The sequence below is a fragment of the Crotalus tigris genome, unplaced genomic scaffold (genome assembly GCF_016545835.1).
Source record: "Crotalus tigris isolate CLP2741 ecotype Arizona unplaced genomic scaffold, ASM1654583v1 scf7180000017639.5415321, whole genome shotgun sequence".
In the NCBI taxonomy this organism is placed as follows: Eukaryota; Metazoa; Chordata; class Lepidosauria; order Squamata; family Viperidae; genus Crotalus; species Crotalus tigris.
In genome coordinates, this window is record NW_024096532.1 from 4461285 (window position 1) to 4475381 (window position 14097).

At 41.6% G+C, this 14097-nt stretch overlaps 1 protein-coding gene across 1 annotated transcript in view; it reads right to left on the minus strand.

Annotated features, from left to right (window-relative positions):
• Positions 1–882: 882 nt before the first annotated feature.
• The window catches only part of LOC120304551 (cathepsin D-like), a 33680-nt gene continuing 20465 nt past the window's right edge, over positions 883–14097 (minus strand). Inside the window, exons 6-9 of the mRNA XM_039335282.1 lie at positions 10952–11083; positions 7342–7537; positions 4141–4239; positions 883–1287 (exon numbers count right to left, since the gene is read on the minus strand). Of these exons, the coding sequence (XP_039191216.1) occupies positions 1090–1287; positions 4141–4239; positions 7342–7537; positions 10952–11083 (625 nt within the window). The 3' untranslated portion in view covers positions 883–1089. The remainder of the gene's footprint in view (positions 1288–4140; positions 4240–7341; positions 7538–10951; positions 11084–14097) is intronic.

Below are 14097 nucleotides of genomic sequence, written 5' to 3' on the forward strand. Positions count from 1 at the left end.
TGGCAACTGGTTCATATTCATGACAGTTGCAGTGTCTTGGGATCATGTGATCCCATTTTACGACCTTTTGACAACCAAAGTCAGTTTCAATTAACAGCTGTATTACTAACCTAACAATTGCAGCAATTTACTTAACAACTGTGGTTTTGAAAGGTCTTCAAATGGGTCATAAATCACTTAACAAATGCTTTGCTTAGCAACTGAACTTTGGAGTTCAGTTGTGATTGTAAGTTGAGGACTATCTGTAGCATCTTATACATAGCTGTGAGTTATCTGGCTTTTTTGAGATTAGTGCTGTTACTCAGAAATCTAGATTTCAAGAAATGAGGCAACCCTGGCTTCTGTCCCCCTCCCCCTTTCTTTCTTTATTATGCCTGAACTTTATGGAAGAGAAGGAGAAGGACTCCCTAGGCTGAAATCCTATTATCGCTTACTTGGAGTTAAGACTCTGCAGAATTACTTCTGAACTGTCATGCATAACATCAGGATGTCCATGAAACAAAAAGGAGGCGGTCAAGAAGAAAGAAGTGGAGAAGAAGACAACAAATGAAGTCAGTGGCAGCTAATTTCTGGATTCAGAAATAATTAGGAATTATTAGGAGAATTTCCAGGTTGCAGTCTGGAAACTTAATGGTTCTTCTCTTTCTTTCTTTCTTTCTTTCTTTCTTTCTTTCTTTCTTTCTTTCTTTCTTTCTTTCTTTCTTTCTTTCTTTCCTTCCTTCCTTCCCTTCCTTCCTTCCTTCCTTCCTTCCTTCCTTCCTTCCTTCCTTCTTTCCTTCCTCTCTCTCTCTTTTTTTCTTTCTTTCTTTCTTTCTTTCTTTCTTTCTTTCTTTCTTTCTTTTCCTCCTCCTCCTCCTCCTCCTCCTCCTCCTCCTCCTCCTCCTCCTTCTTCATGACTGGAAACTTGTTCTTGTATTTATAAACGGAATTATTCCATGAAGTATGGTGAATGCAGACCCCATGCTTATACTGGTAAGAAAAGAAATCCTCACAGAGCTTCTTAAATTCTTAATACCATGAAACAAATGATAGCTACTATTGTCTGACCACTCTATGGGCAGTGGAATTTTCTGCTTGCAGCTGTGGTGTTTAATCTTCTCCACCAGAACCAGCACCACATGAAGACTGTTTAGAAACAGCTAAGCCAACTCGGTCATGATCTCGGTCAAAGACTGAGTAGTATCGTCGGAGGAAAACATCTCCCAGGATCCAGAGTGGTCCTGAGGGTTTGGGGATGTCGAGGATCATGAATCCACTGATGCAAGCAGTCACTTTTTCCTGGGTCATCTGTGGGAGAAAGGAGACACCTGGATGATGGGCTTATGAACTTCAAGGTTTCACATTTTCATCACTGCAGATCTTTCCCCTCAGCTTAACAAAGGCCCTTGCTGATCCATGACAGCTGAAGAAGACAGGAACTCATAGATTTTTCCTCTTCTCAACTTCTTGCACAATTCATAATCAAAGATGCCATCAACTGAACGTTCAACTTTATGGAGACATGGCCACATCCAGTGAGGTCCCAATGACAACCTTTGATCCCTTAAACATGATTAGGGTCTAATCCTACTGGAGGGTGCCAGACTGTGGTATGCTGGGGTAATTATGCTGGGGTAATAATTTCTTGGAAACATGTATTTGTCCTGATTTCCAGCTGTTCATTTATATGTTGCTCGAGAACAACAACAAAACTGCATATTACTGAAAGTCTCCCTTGCCCACCCACCCCCAAAAACAGGTAAATAAAGTTTCCCTAGGATGATCCAGTGATATTTTATTATTTTAATCTAGAGTCTGGATTGGAAGGATTTACAGGAAATGTGAACTGCTTATGAGCACTTGTCCCTGTTGTGAAGCCTTCAAAGTAACTTCAAATGTTGTTACCAAAATTTGATGGAATTGTTTTCCATCTCATCTTATATTTTATATCATTAAACCTCCCCAATTTTTTTTTAAAAAGGGCCAGGCTGGGTGGAGAGAATCCCTAATGACATCATGTTATTTTAGGGTTTCATTTTTTTTAATTTGTAAAATGAAATATGGTCTCTGGAGGAACAAATCCTCTGCCGTAGATCTTATAGAACCTTCCTTTCAGTATTCATGATATTATGAGGAGATCAGGATTCCACTGGTTCCAGATTTCCACAGGGTGCAGTAAAAAAAAATCAAGATGGGGTCTGTGACAGTGGGATTGATTTTATGTGTGTTAGGCCACTCTCTTAACATTTTTTTCATACTTTGTGGACACCTTGGCTTCAAAATATGTCAGCCAACACTGCTATATTTGGGGACCTCCAGTTGAGTAGGATCTTAATCTTTTTCCCTGGTCATGATCTGGTTCCATCATCAAGACATTCTAATCCAGGGAACTGCATCACAATTTCAATCTTAAAATCTTGGGAAAATTCTTCACTGACTGGAGGCTCACTCCTAGGTAATACCAGCAAAATGGTAACTACCGGTATGTACTTTTACCTTAACAACAAAATAGCATACGAAGCCTCAAAGCTCTACTTAAACAACTTACTCCCCTATAATTCTCATCCCCTATAATCCTATAATCCAATGTTACTCCAAGTTGGTCCAAACTCTCTCCTATAAGATACACCTGGAGAATATAGTGGCAAAATAACATATTCCAGAAATTATGTAGAACTAAATGCGGAGTTTCAGCTGCCACTCTCAGGACATCAGCATTGGGTTGATATACTGTGGAGCTGAAAACAGTTACTTAATACTAATTAAGAGCCTTGGTGGCGCAGTGGTTAGAATGCAGTACTACAGGCTGCTTCTGCTGACTGCTGGCTGGCTGCAGTTTGGCAGTTCGATTCTGACCAGCTCAAGGTTGACTTGGCCTTCCATGCTTCCAAGGTCGGTACAGTGAAGACCCAGATTGTTGGGGGCAAAATGCTGACTCTGTAAACTGCTTAGGGAAGGCTGTAAAGCACTGTGAAACAATATAGAAATCTATGTGCTATTGCTATTGCTAACAGCTGCCATGCTAGTAAATTAGATACCAGACTTAACGACACCACGGGGATTATAAGTGGATGTATTAAAATCACTCCAAATAGCTAGCATCCTGATCTAAGCGATATAGCACCATCAGCTTTACAAAGGCAAGATGCAGTAGTGAGAGAATACAGACAAAATAATGAGCAACTCATTCCTATCGATAGTGCATGATGACTTTTCTCATTTACCAGCTGGAAAATTCAAATCCATGAAGCCTCCATTGGCACTTGTACAACATCTGCCCAACAACTATAACATCGATTCCCAATGGAAAGCTAAGTGGGCCGCTGAATGCCCAGACCTAGGAAAGTATATAAATGACCCCACAAAAAAAGGGGCAGCCTTTGAACTAGCATGTCAGCAATGGACAATCCTGAATAGGATTCTCACCTCACATGGTGTCTGCTGGGACTGTCTGTATAAATGGGGCACAGTATCCTTCCCTCAGTGGAACTGTGGGGTCCCATGTCAAACTGTACATCACATTGTTCAATCACACGGCGATTAATATTTATTTGTGTTTATATATAAGGTGTACATATGTATGCATACACACACACACACACACACACACACAAAGAAAATCTGCAAAATTATTCTAAAAATTTGAGTCCCTGGTATATTCATTTGTAAAAAGGTATACTAAAACACTGATCTCCAGGACAAAAAAGTTTTATTAAAATACTAAGTTTTCACTAGCAATTGCTAACGTTTGACAATGCTAGTGGAGATCAGTGTTTTATATACCACAGTGGTATTTGAACATAGACTTTTTAACATTTATATTTTATTGTGATTTATTAATCTAGGTCAGGAGTAGGCAACCTTGGCTCTTTTATGACTCGTGGATTTCAACTCTCAGGAATTCTGGGAGTTGAACTCCACGAGTCATAAAAGAGCCAAGGTTGCCTACCCCTGGTATAGGTGTAATGTTAATATATATTTCTAATCCATGTATGCTATGCTATATGCTAAATAAATAAATAATAAATTTTCAGTGTAAATTGAATTAAGCCTCGCATTGGGAGAAGAAAAACAAACACAAGAAAATGTGTTTTTCCATCTGTCTATTAAGATGCCCTCCACCCCCCATTTTCCCGCGTGCATCTCATTGGCTTAGCTCACCTGAAGAGTGTATTCTTTGGGGGTCAGGATGTAGGGTCTGCCATCAAGATGAAAGGTGACACTGGGCATCTCAGATAATTTCTGGCAATCTATTATGTACTGGGAGAAGGAAAGGGAGATTGGCATGAAGAAAAAGAAAAGGTTTGATATCACTCTCACAAAACTGCTGGTTTTTTTTTTTTTTTCCTCTCTCTCCTGGGCCAATTGCTTGCTGATTCCCATCACAAACGCTGCCTGAGACAGGTGGGGAAAAACTGTCATAGTGCAGCCTGAGCTGCTGTTGAACATGACAACCTTAATTTCTTAGTTTTTCTCTTCCCTGTCAAGTCCGGCAAAATGCAGCATGTGACATGATGCCATCGTGCAGTGACTTTGCTGCCGGCAGGAGAAGGAACATCAAAAAGCAAGGCCTTCAGGCCACTGAGCCCACTTCAATGCCCCTTGCAGACCTCAAGGAAATTCTTCTGAAAGGGAATCCTGCGTGGTGTCTTGTCCACAATGAGCGTGTTTGTCGAAATGGGAAGTATACAGCCAGTTTCCAGCAAAAAAGTCATAAATCGCAGTCATGTGACCTTGGGCTGCTGCAAATGCAGGCTGCTTGCCAAGCACCTGAAATGCAATCAAATGACTGTGGAGAGCTGGGCGGCCACCCAAATTTCGAATCTGGGTCAAAAGTATCTTGTACCATCGAAACTATGAACGGTCGCTAAACAACTATTCATAAGACAAGGACTATCTGTATAGAGTCTATTAAATCCTATTTCAACATTTTTTCCCCAGTATTTTTTTCTATGTCTGCAATCATAAACCTCCTCCATCATTTCATCTTGAAGAGTGCAAAGATTTAGCTTTGCAAACCTTGTATTCAAGCTTGAGTACTGAAAATAGAGACAAGCAATACTATATTGATGGTATTGGAGCTTCATGGAGGAGGGGAAGGAAGACCCATGCAGGTGGACCTTGGTACTCAACTGCTTTGAAACTCATCAACTTGGACGATTGAATTGGACAATCACTTAATTATGAGCCAGCAGTGTGTGATAGCAGCCAAAAAAACTAATACAATCCTTGGTTGTATGAACAGAGGCATAGAATCAAAATCACCTGAAGTATTAGTACCGCTTTATGAAACCTTAGGAAGGCCACACCTGGAATACTACATCCAGTTTTGATCACCACATTACAAAAAAGATGTTGAGACTTTGGAAAAAGTGCAGAGAACTAAGATGATTGAAGGCCTGGAGATTAAAACATATGAAGAACGGTTGTAGGATTTGAGTATGGCCAGTCTAGAGAAAAGAAGGACTAGGGAGGACATGATAGCAGTATTCCAGTATTTGAGGGGCTGCCACAAAGAGGAGGGGGTCAACTTATTTTCCAAAGCGCCTGAAGGCAAGACAAGAAACAATGGATGGAGAGAAACAACCTGGAATTAAGGAGAAACTTCCTAACAGTGAGGACAATTAACCAGTGGAACAGCTTGCCTTCAGAAGTTGTGGGTGCTTCATCACTGGAAGTTTTTAAGAAGAGACCGGATAGCCATTTGTCTAAAATGCTATAGGGCAGTGATGGCAAACCTTTTAGAGACCGAGTGCCCAAAATCTGCCTCTGCCCCCACAACAACCCTCCTGCCTGCCCCGCTGCGCCCCATTCCCCATCCCGCCTGCCCGCAGCGCCACTCACTGCCTCCAGGGCCCACCACAGATCGCCCAGGCAGCCCAGCAGCGCTATGGCGATCAGCCCTGTGCCCGTGCCCTGCAGCATCAACTGTGCATGATGGTGTGTGAGGGCAGAGTCTTGTCTACACTGCCTGGCTGCCATGTTCTTGGCTGTGCTGCTCCGTGTGGGCAACGCTCGAGGGCGACTCTCCTTCAGGAAGGCTGCTGGAGAGGAGGGGGTCACGGGAGGAGGCAAGGCTGGGGCAACGGCAGAGAGGACTCCGAGTGCAGCCTCTGGACCCATGCCATAGGTTCGCCACCAGTGGTATAGGGTCTCCTGTTTGAGCAGGGGCTTGCACTAGAAGACCTCCAAGGTCCAGCTCTGTTCTGAATTGAATTGAATTAAAATTGTACTCAAAGTATTTTGACGGAAAAATTTTGTCCTAGTACTCATTGTTTGTTTGATACTCAATGCACAAACTAGAACTTGTGAGTAACAGCTGCCTTGTGACCCACTGCATTATTCCTTATGGGAAAATTTTATTTGATACTCATTGTTTTTGGTACTCCCAGAACCAATTAATGATGAGTACCAAGGTACTACTGTAGAAGGAAAGAGACAGTGAATACATTCACACATCCCCACACGATTCCTAACAGCACCACTTTAAGGAGTAGTATTTGACTAATAAATATACACAGATGTATTTGCAGATCCATTAAGTTTGAATAAAAGCTGAGTTTGGTCTCAGCCCTGAAAATGGAGCTTGCTGTGATTGTTCTGTTCTGTGTCATGTTTCTAGATTGTTCTGGAATGAGGAGGAATGTCAGTCTGCCATTGGCAGGTCAGCTGCAAAGCAAAAATGCAAAAGTCTGCAATGGGCAAATGTGCTACTCTTGGGCCTCAGTGGGGGAGCTTTCCATCCATCTGACTTTCAATTTTTAAATATTCTTTTAATGAAATATATATCAGGGGCAGACATACTGCCAAGCAAAACACCTGCCTCTAGAACCATGTTTCTCAATCATGTCAACTTTAAGATGGGTGAACTTCATCTCCCAGAATTCCCCAGCCACCATGCTGGCTGAGGAATTCTGGGAGCTGAAGTCCACACAACATACAGTTGCCCATGCTGAGAAACACTGCTAGCATCATCATTATTTCCAAGAAACCTTTTGGGCAATAGTTGGGGCATCATTTGCCAGCATGCTGTTCCAAAATGAGTTGGGAAATAAGGTTTTGGATCTCTAAAAAAGGGTGGCCAGAGCGAAGCCCTCTGCAATATGCCATTTAGGGAATATACAAGATGCAGCAACTATTTTGAGACATTGTCCATAGGTACTTATTGGTCCCCAAAAGCTTCCTACGGTAATAAAATAATGAAATCAAGGCTAGGGTTATCAGATCTCGGTTGCAAACATTTGAAAGACCACCAGATGACAGCAAAGTGTTGGTGATTAGGACGCTCACTTGCTGCTGTCTAGTGGTCATCTGGGATTTTGCAGCCCAGATGTGGTTGTTCTAGGAACATCTCTTCCTTACCTGTCCGCCAAAAGCACGTTGAGCACCAATAGCTTCGTTCAGAATCTTTATGTCTGCGCTTGGCCCCGTAATGAGAGAGGTCCCAGTGTCCACAATGCCTTGGCAACCGTCCTTGCAGATGGTGGATGAATTGTTTTTTTCAAGCAGGTTCCATGGCCAACATGCCTTCTCCTTGGTTTGTTTCTCTATGGTTATCCTAAACAGAGTTTGGGAAAGGACAGGCATTTGAAATTTGAAACTTGATTAAGATTGGGGGAGAAGGCTCAGTGGGAGACAAGAAAAAGTATCAGAACATTAGAGGCTACACAATTTGGAGAGTTTGCACTCAGCAATTTCTTCCAGACTAAGTTCCAGTTCTCTTGTCATAGCAGAGGAAATGGAGGGACCGAATCTGTACAGATAATCTTTGACTTACAGCCTCAATTGGGATTTTAGTAGTTATGTGAATTGCACTTCATTTTACAGCCTTTTTGCTACGGTCGTTAAGCAAATCACTATGGTTGTTAAGCAATATTGAGTTTGTTGAAAGCCCTCTGAAAAGGTCACATATATGAGCCAGCAGTTGCTGGCAGCTGCCAAAAAAACCAACACAGTTCTAGGCTGCATTAACAGAGAGATAGAATCAGTGGTGGGATTCAAATATGTGAACAACCAGTTCTCTGTGTGGATGCTGCTTCCAGAAGTCCATTCTGGGCCTGGGCAAAAAAAAATTAGCTACCAATTCTGCCAAACTGGTGCGAATTGGTTGAATCCGACCACTGGATAAAATCAAGATCATGTGAAATGTTAATACCACTTTTTTAACGCCTTGGTAAGGCTACACTTGGAATATGGCATCCAGTTTTGATCACCACGATGTAAAAAAAAATGTTGAGAGTCTAGAAGAAGAGCAACAAAGATGATCAGGGGATTGGAGTCCAAAACTTATTAGGAACGGTTGCTGGAATTTGGTATGTCTAGTTTAATGAAGAGAAAGACTAAGGGGGACATGATAGCAGTGTTCCAATATCTCAGGGGCTGCCAAAAAGAAGAGGGAGTCAAGCTATTCTCCAGAGCACCTAAGAGGCAGGACAAGAAGCAATGGGTGGAAACTAACCAAAGAGAGAAGCAACTTAGAACTAAGGAGAAATTTCCTGACAGTGAGAACAATTAACCAGTGGAACAACTTACCTCCAGAAGTTGTGAATGCTTCAACACTGGAAGTTTTTAAGAAGAGATTGGATAGCCATTTGTCCGAAATGATATAGGGTTTCCTGCCTGAGCAGGGGGTTGGACTAGAAGACTTCCAAGGTCCCTTCCAACTCTGTTATTCTATTCTATTCTATTCTATTCTATTCTATTCTATTCTATTCTATTCTATTCCATTTCATTCCATTATATTCTATATCATATGATTCCAGGATGCTACAACCTTTGTAAATACATGATGGTTGCAAAGTGCCCTTAGTTTGATCATGCAAATCCAGAGACACTGCAACAGTTGTAATTGTGAGGACCAGTTGCACATTATCTTTTTCAGTGTCATTATAACCTTGAATGGTTGTTAAATGAATGGTCATAGTCCTTGGAGTATCTGTATCTGGACTGTGTCACTTTTGGAGTCTGCTGGGAACCTTGTCTGACTATCTGCTGTTTTATTCCAAAACCAACCTCTATTTTCATCCTGCATAGGTCAGTGTGCTAGGGAAAAGGATGTAGCCTCATCTTCTTGTTGATGTGATAAATTTTCATGCCCTGGAATCATATCGGATTAGCCCTCAGCTAAATCCAAATGTAAATTGGCCACATTATCTGCAGTTCATAGAATCAAAGGAGCTTTTAAAGCATAGAGCTGGGTCATTGCAAACTGACCTTTTTTAAAATTTAAAATGTGATTGTTCAAATTAAGCGATTAGCATAAATATGGGGTGAGCCAGCCCAGAAAGATCAATGGCAGTAACTTCCTTTCATTAGCATCGTTAATATTTGGGGAGAAGGAACAGAGGACAGGACTGGTGGTTGGGGAGACAAAAATAACTCTGCCCAGCACAGGTCAGATGATTGACAACCCTGGCCTCTGTTATAAGGATGACCAAAGCATTTTAGAAGAAAACAGTATATCAGGTGAGGTGTGACAGAGAAAGTGAAAGAGTGTCTGTCTTTTCTACAGATGGGCTATAAAAGAGTCAGTTTGATCCAGCGATTAATGCACCAGGTTAAAAACCAGGAGACTGTGAGTTCTAGTTTCATCTTAGGCAAGCAAACTGGCTGAGTAACGATGCCAGTGACTTTCCCTCTCAGCCCAGCCAACCTCACAGGATTGTTGTTGTGGAGAAAATAGGAGGAGGAAAGAGTATTATGCATGTCTGTTGCTTTGAGTTACTTTTAAAGTAATAAAAGTGGGATGCAAATCTAATAAATAATGGTTTCTACACAGAGTTCTTAATGAATCTCTCATACATCTGCTCCAGGTGAATTAGGGCTTGTGCTAAGGCAGGATGTACAACCCTGGCTAAAATTTTCTCTTTCACCCATCATCTTGACACTTTCACCCAACCTTGATGTCCTTCAGGAAGGTGAAAGGTTACCCAGAATTCTAAGTGGCGGTATTCTAAGCGGTAGTACAGGATTGATGGAATTCAATCCATACATTTGAGGGCGGTTAGGCTGGGAAAGCTGCTCTACCTAGTCTGCCTTTTTCTATGCTTCCGTTATCAAACTGGTGCTTTTGGATTACAATACCCATCTCCGCAGATTGACCAGGCAGTCGACCAGATCTGGTGAGAACACTAGGTTGGGGAAAACTGTGCTTAGTGATCAGAGAACACAGCTGGAGGGACTGCTCGCTCCTTTCTGATACCTTTAAGCTCTTGCAGGAATATCACGTAGGACAAAGGAAAGAAAAAAGAAGAAAATAGCACAATAAAAAGGATCGCAGACCTGAATGTCTTTTTTTAAAATACTACAGCATTGCCCTCTAGTGTTGAGGGGTGTCATTGCAAGCAGCTAAACTCAGCGGGCACCAATGTATTTACAGGTAGTCCTTAAATTACAGCCTTTTGTTTAGCGACTGTTCGAAGTTACAATGGCATTGACAAAAGCGACTTATGACTGGTTCTCATATTTATGACAGTTGCAACATCTCCATAGTCACATGATTAAAATTTGGGCACTTGACAAACAGCATGTATTTATGATGATTGCAGAGTCCTGGGATTCTAGGATTGCCATCTGCAACTTTCCTAGGAAGTTTCTGACAAGCAAAGTCAACGGGGAAAGCCAGATTCACTTAAAAACCATATTTTACTTAACTGCAGTGATTCACTTAACAACCAAATCAGCAAAAAAGGCCATAAAATGGGATGTGACTCACTCAACAGCTGTCTTGCTTAGCAATGGAAATTTTGGCCTCAGTTGTGATCGTAAGTTGAGGACCACCTCTCATTTTCTCCAAGCAGATGTCCTCTGAGGTGTTTAGGTGTGTGCGTTAGTCCACAAAATAATAATTTCTCACATGTGTGGCAATCCAGTAGACACACCTGACTGAGGAATTCTGGGAGTTGAAGTCCACAAGTCATAAAAGGGCCATGTTTGAAGACCCCTGCAGTAGGGGATCTAAAGATGTACTTACTTGTCCATCTTGATCTGCCAGTAGGCTTTGCGAGACACTGGGATGTAATGAAGCTTTCCCACATAGGCGTTGTGGTTGATGCCTCCGAAAATAACTTCACCTCCATTCTCTTGTGGTGAGGTCTCGTTGGTGCTAAGAGAAAGGTTGCAAAAGTTAAAAAAAAAAAGCTGTCTTAAGCCCCAGTGTCATTTACTGCAAGAAAGTTCCCTTTTCCAAGATGGCCAAAGGTCTTGAGATTTTAATGGCTGCAGAAAGGAGTAATTATTATACACGGAGCAGGTTAACTTATCTCAACTCTTTTTCTGATTGTGTGATAAGCTGCACCCAGGATCAATTTTAGGGGTGTCTAGGGGATAGGGGATAGGAATAGAAATCAGGACAATATTGAAACATTTTGGAAAATTAAAAGCCCAATTCAGCAATTTCCTTTCCTGGTTTTTTGTTTGTTTGTTTGTTTACCCGTACTAAGGCTTTACCTCAGGGTGTCAAACTCACAACGTCACGTGACATGTCACAACATATCGTGACTTTTTTTCCATTACCAGCAATGGATATGACTTGTCCGGCCTGTGGTCCGGCAGTTTGACACCTCTGCTTTACGTGCCTATGCTAGTTCTATCATGGCTATCCAGCCACCCACCCCACCTCCAATATTCCAGTCCTCTATTGGGCACTTTAAGCCTGCTGCCTAAGGAATTCTGGGGACCACATCTTAAAGTGACCTTAGTTTGAAAAACACTGCTCTTCTCCATCAATAGTTTCTAGTTAGCACCGTTGTACCTGAGCTGCACAATTCACACAGCCACTAGATGGTGGTAAAGAGGCAATTCTTTACTTGAGCACAGTGAAGAGAAAAAAAAAAAAAATCCAGTGAGAGTGTCCTTTCTTTCTCCACAAAGTCAATTGTCCCATTAGCTGAAGAGAGGGAAGGGAAAAATTAATTCTACCTCGCTGCATTCTTTGACAGTTCCAAAGGAAATTGCCTTCCAGCTTAAAAAATAAAGTTTAAAAACAAGCAAAAAAGTACTAACTATTTGATCAAATTATTTAATCAAAGTAACCTTTAGCAAAGGTTGGTAGCATGCTTAATTTTGCCACCAGAAATCAGAGAAGTAACAGGAGTTCACAAAGATTAGTCCCTGTCTTGAACACTCTTTCTTCCATAAAAAACAGAGGAATATCCTCCATAGCTATTGTCAGAAGAATAATTTGGGGTTTCAAATGGAGCTGGGGTTGTGCAAGAATAAATAAAAATGAAATCCAAAGAGTTGTGAGGAAAGGAAAAATATTTATTCCCCAAAGCAAAACGTTTGCCTTTAGGGGCAGCTGCAGAGAAAATGGGTACAGAGACATTGTTTTATAGGGGAGCTTGTCCTGGGTGTGGAAGTGTGTGCGTGCTGATTCTAGGGTAACTCTTGAGGGGTGTGGGCATGTGTGGGTGCTGACCCCAGAGAAGGGGTTGACTAAATCAAATGATGTGGGTTGGATCTCTTTGTTTGAACCTGAGCATTATAATTATGTTTACATTGTGTTAATAGAGTTTTGTGTGTTTGCTTGTATGTGTTTACAAAGTGAAATAAGTGTTTAATTCTTATATTTGCCTAAGTTTAAAGAATTTTGGAGGCTATAAATCAGTAACTTTGTGGAGATCTGAGTCAGTTAATGTATATTCCCTATGCAATATTTCTAACGCATTATACTAGCATTTATAAATTATTCCCACGCTATTCAGGACAACATTATTGATTCTTATTTGATAGATTTCAAAATTAAGTCCAGATGTTGCACATAGCCCTGAATCAATACCATCATTTGCTTGCATAACAAGCCAAAACAGGTGCCTGTTGAACTGGCATTGCTCCTATTTCTGAGAAAGCTTGGTTTTGTTGTACTACAAGGGAAGTTTGTTTTCTTTCTTTATTTCCAATTTTTACCTTACTCTTTTTTCACATCATAAACTTCAAATTCTAGAGCAGTGTTTTTTAATCTTGGCAACTTTAAGATGTGTGGACTTCAACTCCCAGAATTGAACCTTTAGCTACTTTAAAATGTGTGGACTTTGAGTCCCAGAATTCCCCAGTGAGCATGCTGACTCAGGAATTCTGGGAGTTGAAGTCCACAATTCATAAAAGAGCCAAGGTTGCCTACCCCTGGCCTGGGATGCTGCAACTATTATAAATACATGCCAGTTGCCGCAATGGTTATAAATGGAAGGACTGGCAGTAAGTTGCTTTTCTCGGTGCTATTGTAATTTTGAAAGGTTGCTAAATGAATGGTGGAAAGTCTACCTGTAATCAAAAAGATTACTCTCTGTTCTGCCGGAAGAGTCAAAAGGTCTCCAGGATCTCAAAACTGCATTGCCCAAACAACAGGTAATAAAATGGGGAGAGCTTTGACTGTAGTGGCAGCAGTTTTTGATCCCTGTCCCTGGACCCACCGCCAGGGAGATGGAGCAGGGAGGAAATCAACCTGATGGGCCAGTTGGAGAGAGAGAGGACTCAGCCCAAGAGACATGAGGAGCAGTCCTCCAGAGCAGATGGCTGAGAGAGTGGCTGCTGGAACAATATTTTCTTGCTTGGACTACAATTCCCACTATAGGTAGCCCTTAACTTATGACCAGTTGCTTAGCGACTATTCAAAGTTATATGAGAGATTTCCCTCCCCCCTCCCCAAAAAAGATACCCTTTTCAATCATGGAAACTGTCCTATCTGTAAACAAATCACTAGTCTACAAGGACAGATTACCTATCTAGGGTCTGTAATCTCTGCTCTTCTGGCAGAAATTAGGTGTCCAGTTCAGCCCTTCTACTCCACTGAGCCTCCAAGCTATCAGCCCCCTCTACCACAAAGATCCTGCAGGAGAAGGGCAGTGTGGAGAACTGTGGGATCTGGCAGGGTGAGAGCTGTGAATCATAAACACAAAGCTTTTGCTGTGTCCCTGCACAACAAATACAGTGCCTTTGCTGACTTAATAGGGACATTAAGGAGACAGGTAAAGGTATTTGTGATGACAACTCAAATAATCAGGGGATCTTGATTTTGACAGGGAGAAGTGTGAATCAGGTATTACACATCAGGCATGCAAGAACAGAAAGGCACCCAAAAAGAGAAGCCACCTTCTGGTTGGTGATTCAATTATAAGAGAT